Consider the following 12,083-nt stretch of genomic DNA (forward strand, 5'->3'; position numbering starts at 1 on the left):
AATGTTTCTTATGGTTAAATATTTCTAATAAAAACAGTTTTGCTTTTTACTAACTCCCCCAAATAGTAAAAAGTATGCTATTTTGGAACTAGTATGCTCAATTAAAAAAGAATCAGATGCCAATGTAAACAGAAAATGGAAGAGCAAAACACAGACAGTTGAGTAAGGAGAGACAGCAGACGGAGAAATGTTATACATGAAGAAATAGGAAAAAAACCCACAGACATTAATACAATGGAAGATGTGTGGCTTTTTAATTAAAAATTATCAAAGATGCAATTATCTAAAGTAGTTAAACATTTTTGCACAATGAATTTAGAGGTACACAACCTTCATTTTTTTTTTTTTGTCTAAGAAAGATACTATTTTTCTTGTTAAATACAAATAATTTTAAATTATATTTCTATTATGTCAAAAAAAAAGCCAAAACGATTCCTTGTAGCTTTTGAATTTTCACAGGCGTCATTAAGAACCTCAGGGCCCAATTAAATAATGCATCCAAAGAAAACATGTAATCCATTTTTACCCAAATACGCTAGTGTACTTACTTAATTTTTATAATAAGATTAACAGTAATTTTCTGGGTTTGACAATTGTTTGAATAAAAAACAAAAATGGGAACATAATTATCTTTAAATCACAGGTGTCTTTGGTTGTCCCATGAATATTTTCATCCACATAGTTTAAATAAAATTGTAAATGGCATTCTAGCACATAATATTTGTAAAGATGAACCAACATGACCAAACATTTGCAAATGAATCTTAAAAAGTCATTTAAGTAGCAGTTTATCTTCTACCAAGTGTGTAACTGGAGGCCTGTGGTTGTCACTTACTAGAATTAGTGCTGTCATCCTTGGTTCCATCGAGAGCTCCATCGGGGTGCATTTGCAAGTAGTAGCCTTGCCTGCAATATAACCTGGTCACTATGCCCTTGAGCTGGGGATCTGAAAGGCAAACATAGTTATCATAAGCCTCACAATGTGTCACCACAGTTCCCTTTTTCTTTCCTGTTTCTTTTTCTTTCTTTTTTGGAAGAGGACATTTTATACAAGTAGCACATTTTATTTTGTCTCCCAGATTCTTCTGTATTTTATCAAACCTGCAGTATACTCTTTACAGAAGGTAAAGGAAATGCAGTAGTAAGCCACAGAAACAGGCTGTTTTATAAAACTAGTATATGCATATTTACATTACTTGTTAAAACCATTAAACTAATTACACTGTCATTTTAATTATTAGTTTAAATTATAAATTATAAACTAATTAATAGAAGCAATATTACCCTTAGTGATGGTAGTACAAGAGTTTTGCGAACTGGTGACTCTCAGAAATTTTATTAAAGGCTTTTTTAGTGGAGTTCTCCTTTTACTTAAATTGACAAGTAATCCCAAAATTAAAAACAAAACAAAACAAAAAAATCTGTACTTTAAAAACATTCATACTAATATTTCATACATATTCTTAAGAAAAGCCCCAATTTGGAGAACATCCCTTGATGTTCAAAGGGTCATTCTTACTTCCATGGAAGTATCTGTGGTGCCTGGACATGATCCACAGGAAAATGGAAAACTCTACTTGTGAGTTCAGGGAGAAACCCAACAAACCCATGCATGTAAGGTCAGCGCTGAGGCAATCAAATAGAGAAATTAGACAGTTAAACAGATAAACTCATTAACTTGTGTAAATAAAAAGGACAGTCAAATTATACAATATGAAATCTGATTCTCTGTCAACGGGCACTGAGATAGAGGGCAGTGGAGGTTTATTTAAACAAAAGGGGAAATCATGCAGTAATAGATCCTCATTTGATGATTCATTGGAAAGACAACCACTCTAGTAATCCAGTGCTTCACAAAGAGCCAGTTGTACCTTTGAAAACAAATATTTGCATGTGGTTTTGCAAAGGCCATCCCCATCTCAGGGACAGATTGGATATGGGACATCATAATCTTCACCATGGCAACTGGCATTTCTCACCAACAGCTGAATGGGCCATGCTAATGCAAAGCCTGTCAAAACAGCGGGACGTTACTGAGTAATCAAACATAGCACCTTGTAATCTATAGAAAAAATCGTGGTCTTGCAAATAGGTAAAGATAAAAAAAAAAAAAAAGCAAAGAAAAAAAAATGCTGTCCAAAAAAAGACTATTCTTAAGCTCTTTATTAGTCCTGAAGACATTACAAATAATTTCAATATCTATTTCTATGCACATTTTTATAACTGATCATTTGAGACATGACTCCACTGTACACCGATTTGCTTCATAGATGGTATAATATTGGAAAATAGTGCATGAACAGCGCAGCATCACAACGTCAGTGTGACTAGCCATATCAGAATAGGAAAGCTTTTAAAAGACTAGGATTTTAAAAATAAATATCTAAGTGATTAGTGGATCGGGTTGCATATGTTCCTTATTCTGTAGTATGTAACTTCCGGAATCACATAATCCTAAGATATGCATACTTGACTGGGCTAAGTACTAAAGGCTTCTTTCTCAGTTTGCTGTATTTTATTTATGCTTTTCACTGAAAATAAGTAGCATGGAAAAGAAGAGAACAAAAACAAAAAGAGTAAAAAATGTAAAAAAAGAATAATTTTGTATTATTCTCTTAATTGTCAAAAAAAAATACGGAGATTATTAGTGATTCACAATTCTCTGTAAAACTTTTATGTTCTGACAACACTCATTTCTAAGCAATCTCCTATTTGAGGTACTATGTTTTCTGGAGTTGAATTAACTGTATCAGGCAAGGCAGTGAGAAGCCACCTACGCACCCACTCACTCGGGCCCTCACACTTACACAAACAGAGTCCTTTGGGATTATGCCTCACTTTGGATGAGGGATCACAAATAAAATGTAAAATTATGTTTTTGAGCTCTCCTTTAACGTCAAGAAAATACAAACAAATTGATTTTGATTTATCTGGTTACATATTGTCAGATGCTTTTCCTTTTAGAAACCATAACGCCATCGATTTTGTTCTTCTCAGGTAGGCACTGTTAAAGCATATGCTATTAACTCATTGGATCCTCACCGTGACCTTACTTAATAGAAGCCCACTTGGATGATAAGAAATCAACACATAGAGAAATTAAGTATTAATAATATGACAAAGGGCACATAACTAGTAAGTCAACAGCTGGAGTCTGAGCACTTGGCTCTGGGCCCTGCTCACTTAACTGCTACCTGATGCAGCCTCTACAAGTGGAACAATTGAACTAAAATGTCTTCAACACGAAACATAAAATGCAAATCAATCTTTTAAAAAAAAAAACAAAACCAACTTGTATTTTGAAGATGAACCACAGCTGTGTCTAAACCCAAATCCTGCTATCCAGAGCTGAATTTGTGATTATAAAGCAGGAACACAAAGGTTAGAAAGGATCAAAAATCTTTAAAAAATCTCTTCTAGGATCCATCCCACTTTTCTATTGACCACATTTCCAATAACTCTCTGTCCCGTTAAAACCTTACCAAAATTGCTAGTCAGTACCATAAGTTTAAAACAAATGAGTTGCTCAATTCCTTTTGATGCATCTTCATAATATCTTTCACTCTTTTTTTTTTTCTATTTTCACTGCCAGTCCCTCATTACCTCTCTTACATGGTCTTCCCACCTGCAGTTTGTCTGTTCAAATCCATCAGATCTGGAAATACGCAGTGGCTCTTCACTGCCCACTGAATTATGTACGCACCTTACCACAGTAAGACCCTATCTTATCTGATGGCTCTGCTCGCTATAGCCCTTACCCATTCCCTGCAAGTAGCTTCAACCTGGTCACTTGGGTTACCTACAAATATTCCATAATTTCCCACATCTATCCTGTTCTCCTAACCTTATCTGTCTCAGATATGGCTGCCTACATTAAAACGCCCCTGTGCACATCTGAATAGGGATGCACCCACTCTCACACACCTTTGTAGTACCTCCTTTTCCTCCTCCCCACTCTCCTATCAACACTTCTACTTCCTCAAGAGTACTTTCCTGAAATCTCAGACGAGGTCCAATTTTTCCTTCAGACAATATTATGGTATTATAGGTGAATGTGAAGCAATTTATGTGTTCCCGTTTAAGTAGATTTTTAAGTTATATTATCTAGTTTAACTGAAGTTAGAATTGTTTAGGGGGGGAAATCTCATAGAGATAATATGGATTAGAGATGATACTAATAAAATAAGCAAAAATAAACACCAAACCAATAACGAAGATGAGATTTTTCTCTTACATGGATTATGTCGTTAAAGACAAGTACAAAAATGAGTAATAAAAACAAATGATGAACTACTGAAATCTAACATGAAATCGGGCAAAGGAGTTTGAAAATGTAAAGACAGCCTGAAATATTGCTACCATGATTAAAATGAAACCTCAGCCTAAATGCACATAATACCTTCAGATATACAAGTGTGAAAATGTTACATGTGTAAGACAAATGTGTTACTGTACATGCTCTTTCAATAAACTGATGGAATAAGAAGGCTTGTATGATATTTTTCTAGAAAATGTTAAATATAAATCCCACAAGAACAAGTGTTTTTGTTTTAAATACTGATGTACCCCAAACTGTTGCAATACAGGTTCCCAATGAATACGTGAAAAATGAATAAATAGCTGAAGTCCTGTAATTATATTTTAGCTAGTCATGCAAAAATGCAAAATACTTTTTAACTCATAAAATTATTAGAGTTCTTTATTCTCTTCTAAAACATTTGGGTTCGGAATATCTACTCTACTTTAGAAAATATAAAAACTTAGTCTCTCTTCTTTGCCTGTCTTAATTCCCCTTTTCCTCCAGTCTTGTCTTTTATTTTCTATTTCGTGTACCTGATAATTTTACTAAAAATGTTTTGAAGATACTCCATGCAAAAAACTATGATTTCTAATATTAAAACAGAAATAATGAAAAATAATGTGCATATATATCAAGAAGAAAAGATGTTTCATAATATATTACCCTTAACACTCAGAACTGAAAGAAATGCAAATCAGCCCAACTCTCTTCAGATTCGGGGGAAAACACCCAACATTTTAAATTAAAACATTGTTCTCTCAGAATCAGGTTCAATTAAATCAATCACGGTCATAAATGATTTTCATGCAATGTGCAGACTGGTAAAAGAAGAATCAGGATAACCCATCAAATGGTGTATATATTTTAAATCATAATTTAAATGAAAAAATGTACACTATGACATATGTTTTTCTGTAGCAAATACATTAATGTATATACATCATACAAACTATGTTTATATACACATAAATCTCAGTACTAACTGGTTATCAGTGTAGGTTCCTAAATGTAGGTTCTCTTCTATTAGCTATGGAAAATCACACATTTTTATAGGGTAAAAACAACTTTTGTAATATACATTTCTTTGGCAGAAAAAAAAATGTGGCAGATCTAATTAGATTTTGGCACTCCCAGTAGCAGAAAATAGTATTGTGAATAATTTGCTTAAAGATATACATTATCATATAATCCAACCACAAAAATAAACCCTGCCCAGGAACTTTTCCAAAGGACTGAGAAAATAAAGGTGGGATAGGGACACTAAGGAAAATGATAGATCAAACTAAAGGCATGTGAAAATTTGCTATCCCTGTTTATCCCTTAAGATTACATTCAATTTTCTTCATGGATTGACCCAATGCTACCTCGAGAACCCCTTCCCTCTGGGAACCTGGTTCCAGTTACTTCAGAGTGATTCCCCAATTCACGGTCCCAATCCAATGTACTAGTGTGTTAAATTTTAACACTGCTTCCACAGACTAGAATAGCCCTCCACCACTTCTCTGTCTATCAGCATCCTATGCCTGCAGGCACTAGAGATAGCATCTTGCATTAAAAACAAACAGGCCAGGCACATGGCTTATGGCTGTAATCCTAGCACTTTGGAAGGCCAAATCAGATGAATCACCTGAGGTCAGGAGTTCGAGATCAGTCTTACCAACATGGAGAAACCCCACATCTACTAAAAATACAAAATTAGCTGGATGTGGTAGCACATGCTTGTAATCCCAGTTACTCAGGAAGCTGAGGCAGGAGAATCACTTGAGCCTGAGAGGCAGAAGTTGTGTTGAGCCTAGATCACACCATTGCACTCCAGCCTGGGCAACAGGAGCGATCTCTGTCTCAAAAAAAAAAAAAAAAAAACCAAACCAGAAAAAGAAAAAAACAAAAAAATAGCTCTTGCCCTCAAAGGGTTTGCTGTTTACTGTGGAGGGGAGAGAAACTACAATATGGCTTTATGTCCATTAGCCATGTGTTAAATGAGTGGGTTTGCACGTCTTTCTGCTCTGCAAATAAATGATAAAACCCTTGATAATTTGCATATTATTCAAAATAACCTCTCACTGTGCTTTCCACAGAACAGACACTCAAATTATTTATTGAACCAAATTTACTTTCTGTTTTGTTTTTTAAAGCATCTATACATAAGTCCTAAATGGTTTTTGAGGCAAAATGCATTTTTTGTATTGTATTTAAGAGTTGGATAAAAGTGTGCTTGAGCTAAAGATAAATGTAAGTTTCAAAACAGAAACACCAATCATTTTAAGCTTTTTTCCCCAAAACTATTGTAGCTAAAAGATTTCCTCTAGGTAATGTATATTAAGAGAATGACTGTGGGCAAAGACTTTTCTGGGGAAAAGTGTTTGAAGAGATCATTAAAGGGAAGGGAGACTGGAAGAATCCTGCTTAATGCCTGACCCTTATCTCTGAGGAGCAGCCCTAAGAGGAATATCTCAGGATTCCTGGCACATGGTTGAACTCTCACTAGCTCTTTGAATATCCAGTGTATATAAACTACAGAAGGAAGGAAATCTTTGGAACTCACAGAAGCACTCTTTCCAACACTATTGTCCAATGAACTTTTCTCATTGCAAAGTTCTAATACAACAGAGGCACATTAGAGCTCTCATGGCCCAAATAATCCAGAAATGGACAATAAAATGGCCAAAATAGCAGATCTATTGTCCCAGCTTGGTCATTCATCGCTTACAAAGATGAATAATTGTATGATAAAACATCGTGTGCTTCGGCCTACTAATTTATTATTTTTAAATTGTAATTACATATTTTAAAAATTAATTTCTAAATATCAATTATGTAATTGCAAAATGCAATAATTAGCAAAATTCTTGTGCATATTTAAGTAAGAAAAGTTATGTATCACTGGGGACAACATTTGGCGTCCAAGTCAATCCGTCACTACAATCACATCTAGAAAAAGCTTTCCTGGTTTTATACTGTGCCAGGGATTCCTGATCTGTGAATGATTCCATTTGCTCCAACCCAGAACACAAGCGCACAGGCAAAGAAGCTGTGTGCTCTGTCTGGGTGTGCTCGTGTGTCACCCCAGTGATATCTGCGGCATCGACAGATGTGGGTGTGTTACTCATCTTCAGACTCCATATTAATATGTCAATGACACCAAACAGTAAAAGACACAGTACTTTGAGGAAATTTTATGTGTCCTTCTATTAATACAAACATTAGTAAGGACTAGGCTGCCAGCTGAGAGAGTAAATATTTCTCAGATTATTAAGCAAAGAGCATTTTACGTAAGTTTTTAAATGCTATTTTCATCTAAAGAGGGAAATGTGAGACAGTTCAGTTTAATTGTTACCTAATACTGTTCATTTTTCAATGGTAGATACAGTATTATGGTAAACTTAATTCATAGATTAAACATATTCAGCTAAATCACTACAAAGAATGATTCACTTCTCCTTTCGGAAGCTAGAATTGGGATTCCCTAAATTTACGGAATCTGAAGAACTGCTGTTTGATCCATTCACAGAATTTTCCACAGCCAGTTAAACCTATAGCAGACCACATTAATTTGTTCTTCGGCTGTCATTACATTGTCTGAAATATAGAATTAGTATGACAAAAAGTATGACGTTAAAGAACCAAAGACATCTGCGGAAATTAAAGTGCATTACTATTTAATAAAATTCACAATCAAAAGCCTTTCAGTGAAAGTTATGTTGCCATCAGGATGCTGCATTAACCATGAAAACAAGATTTAAATCAGATGTGCAGTTTTATCAATTTTCTTCAGTCAAATAGTAGAGCAGTAAACTGGGAACTTTACCTGAAAAAATATATTTTCTGGGGTTTTTTTTCCATACATTTGCTTTACAGCCAGGAAGCATTTTTAAAAATGTTTTATGTTCAAAAAGAAACAGAGGCAGTGGATGAATTTAAGAAAAAACTGCTCATGACAAGGATTGATCTAGTCTTCCCTCGGAGTTGAGGCTGGTACATATAAGAAGTAACATTTTGGAGCATATGTATCACTCATCTTGCCTGTTCATATATCTAGAACTATTTAGAGACCCCCACCTAATGGGTAGATAGTTGGAAATGCCAGTGATAAACACTTTAAAGCGATTTCCATTTTAAAAAAGGTTCAAACATCTGAGCTCTGCTCCCTTCTGAGTTTCTTTTCCAGACATTTGTCTTCCAGCTGCTTCTGGAAAAAAATGGGAGTGATAAGAGTGTTTTTTTTTCCAATCCTCCCTACAGAATCTCCCAAGCAGCAAGGTAAGGAGAAGAAAAGTGGGGGCATTCAGAGATATCACACCTATGGATCCAAGCATTTTATGTAAGTTTAACCAGACAGGAAAAACATTTAAACCAGATGTTATGAGCAGAAAGAAAGAAAAACATACTCTTGGGAATCAGCGTGAACTTTTCATGAAGGATACTGTAGCGTTTAGTCTTGAATTCAGCTGCAACCAGTTACAGGAGTCTCTAAAACCCAATATTTCTGCATATTTTATCAGCAGGAAGTGGAGCCACTTTGCCAATTTTATTTATTAAGACTTACAATTTTAGAAAGGCAGTTTGTAACATCACCCTTAATTAATCTTTTTTTTTTTTTGAGATGGGTTCTGAATCTGTCACCAGGCTAGAGTGCAGTGGCATGATCTTGGCTCACTGCTACCTCTGACCTCCTGGTTCAAGCAATTCTCCTGCCTCAGCCTCCCGAGTAGCTGGGACTACAGATGCATGCCACCAGGCCCAGTTAATTTTGTATTTTTTTAAGTAGAGATGGGGTTTCACCATGTTGGCTAGGCTGGTCTCAAATTCCTGACCTCAAGTGATCCACCCACCTTGGCCTCCCAAAGTGCTTACAGGCATGAGCCACCATGACTGGCTTATTGTGTATCTACTTTGTCCCAAGAGTTTTACTAGGAGTTGAGAGGAATTTACGGCCAAAGCAGATTGCTGTCAATTGTCCACATCATCAGTAAGCCAACAGCATGATGTAAGTCCTAAAACAATCAGGCTGTATAAACAGAAAGGTTATATCCAGTACTAATGGTAACAATAGTAAGAATAATAGCTATCATTTCCTGAGCATACACTTTGGGCCGGAAATGACTCTAAGTGCTGTTTTTGGAAATACTAACTTACTTAATATGCACAGCGACTTTTTGAGTTACTTAGCATTAGTTTCTTCACATTAAAGATAAGGAAATGAGACCAGGTACAGCGGCTCACGCCTGTAATCCCAGCCCTTTGGGAGGCAGAGATTGGCGGATCACCTGAGGTCATGAGTTAAACATCAGCCTGGCCAACATGGTGAAACCCCATCTCTACTAAAATAAAAATTAGCCAGGCATGGTGACACGTGCCTGTAGTCCCAGCTACTAGGGAGGCTGAGGCAGGAATCGCTTGAACCTGGAAGGGGGAGGTTGCAGTGAGCCCAGATTGCACCACAGCACTCTAGCCTAAGTGACAGAGTGAGACTCCACCTCAAGGGGGAAAAAAAAAAGATAAGGAAATGAAGGTAGAGAGTCACTGTGATTTTTGCAAGAGCAACACAAAAAGGAAATGACGGTGTGAATATGAGGTCCGGCCTCTCATGCTGCCCAGGTACCACTCAGCTCTGCTCTAGGTGGGGGTCCCAGTGTTCTCAGACCACCCTAATACAAACACACAATAAAGAGGCACTGACAGATGAGAGGAAAGTGACGGACAGGGTTGGCCTGAGGAAAACCATGTAAGAAAATGTTTCATCTGAAGATGGCGAAATATCATTTTTAAAAATATGTGGGGTTGTCATGAAAACAGGGGAATGGAATTATTTAGTTTTGCTTCAGAAGACAAAATTTGGACAAATAAGTACAGTGATGCCAAGACGGAATATAAATAAGGGCAGCGATTGCTGTTCCTTTGGTCACTGCTACATTCCAGGTGCCTAGAACAGAGCCTGTCATATAGTAGCACAATAAACACATGATTAATATATGAATAAATAAAAAGGACAACAAAATATCCAGTACTCTTAGCTATCCTGTGAAGGAATCACTTTTCCCACAGAGTAATGTGTTCCCTGTCACTAAAAGTGTTGAAGAAGTCAGATGGTTATTTGCTGCAGGAATTGGGAAGGAAATTGCTGCTTTAAATAAATTCATGAGAAAAAAGCATACTTTATTTAAAAAGTTGAAATTTATTATCATTTGAAAAGGACTACTTTAGTATTTCTGTCTCTCTACCTCATCTTGACCAAACACAAACACGTGTGCATGCACATACACAGACACACACGTGCACACGCACACACAGACACACACATGTGCGTTCGCACACACAATCGCATGTGTGCACCCCCCCACACACACACACACAAAGTAAAATGCAGAAAACACTGCCCCTTTCTTCTTAGGGGCTGGACCGTCAATAATTATTAAGTGAGGAAGGGTGGACATAAGTAAAGGAATGGAGAGGAGAAAAGGAAACAATTTCTAACTAAATTCTTAAAAGCAAACAGAAAGACCTTGCTTATTAGAGCAAAAGTTTTAAAACATGGAAACCTGTCACAGTCAAAAGTTTGAGAATGTTTTGATACTTCATAAAGCAAACTGTGAGATGTGGCGCTACAAGCAGGCCAAGACTATTTTAGAGGTAGTTTGAGCTAGAAGACATTTGCACTAGATTATGGATTCTACTTGATTTTCATATTTTTTTTTGTATTTCAGTTGTTTTCTTTCCATTTTAATTTGACTCTGTTTCACAAATATAGTTACATAGTCATAGTGTGCTAATTTAACAAGCAATCCCACGGTGTGGACATGCTTTCAGGGTGCAGGGTGGGAGGGAGGAAGAGAAAGAGGCGAGGTGATTCAGAAACAGATCCTCTTTCTGCTTTTCCCCAGCTCTCGCAAATGTACATTTAAGTCCTTCACTTCAATTAGATTTATGGTTTGTAGCTTTGGCATCAGAACCATACTTTTAATTTCTAAAAAAAGAAATAAAATGCAGAGAAAGGCACTACTCAGTATACGTTTTGGCACACTCCTTTAGACGGACATAGGTAACCACCGAATTCCTCATCCCTAGGGGTTCTATATTTTCACATTCACCTTTCTGCTCTGCTCGGTACATGAAGTTTTCCTTTACCCAAGAGCCATTTTTTGTGTGTAACTGATCTGGCACAGGCCTCTGAACAAAAACTGCAGGGTCCTGGGGAACAATAGGCCAGAGAAACCTGAAGCTGCAAAGAAGGACAAGATCTGGAAGGTTTGCAGCTAAACCTCAGTGAGCCTGGTTTCAACTTAATGCCAAGAGGAAACTAAAAAGCAAAACATTAAAATTCCACACTCAGGAACACCACCTAACTATTTATGCCCATACCTGTTTTTGTTTTCTTTAATTTTATAATACAGTTGTGCAGGGGATAGAAAATCTAACATTTTAAACCAGTTTTAAAATGTCAGATTAATGCTTCAGGACATGTGTGTGAAAACCAATTAAAAACTCTTCATTTAATTTCAGCTCTATGAAAAGACAATGTTAAGATCCAAATTTACTAGAAAGTGTAAGTTGTTTTCTTCTTTTAAATATTTAGTTTTATGTGGCCATCAGGCTGGATTATATGGAAAACAGGTCAGCACTGAAAAACACTTAATAGTAATTTATATAATGTCACTGGCCAAGGAAGATGATGATCCTTTACAACTATAAAGTGCTTGCTATGAAGAACAACCTAGAGGCATCACACTGCCTGACTTCAAAATATACTACAAAGCCACAATAAATAACACTGCATGATACCAGC

The 12,083-nt window shown here is 36.3% G+C and overlaps 1 protein-coding gene across 11 annotated transcripts in view; it reads right to left on the reverse strand.

The window, feature by feature from the left end:
* Positions 1-12,083, reverse strand: part of FGF14 (fibroblast growth factor 14) — a 686,012-nt gene that overhangs the window by 171,688 nt on the left and 502,241 nt on the right. For all 11 annotated transcript variants that reach the window (XM_017970277.4, XM_078326740.1, XM_078376024.1 and 8 more), the window contains one exon: positions 836-946. In XM_017970277.4, the coding sequence (XP_017825766.1) occupies positions 836-946 (111 nt within the window). The remainder of the gene's footprint in view (positions 1-835; positions 947-12,083) is intronic.

Source organism: Callithrix jacchus, chromosome 1, assembly GCF_049354715.1.
Source record: "Callithrix jacchus isolate 240 chromosome 1, calJac240_pri, whole genome shotgun sequence".
In the NCBI taxonomy this organism is placed as follows: Eukaryota; Metazoa; Chordata; class Mammalia; order Primates; family Cebidae; genus Callithrix; species Callithrix jacchus.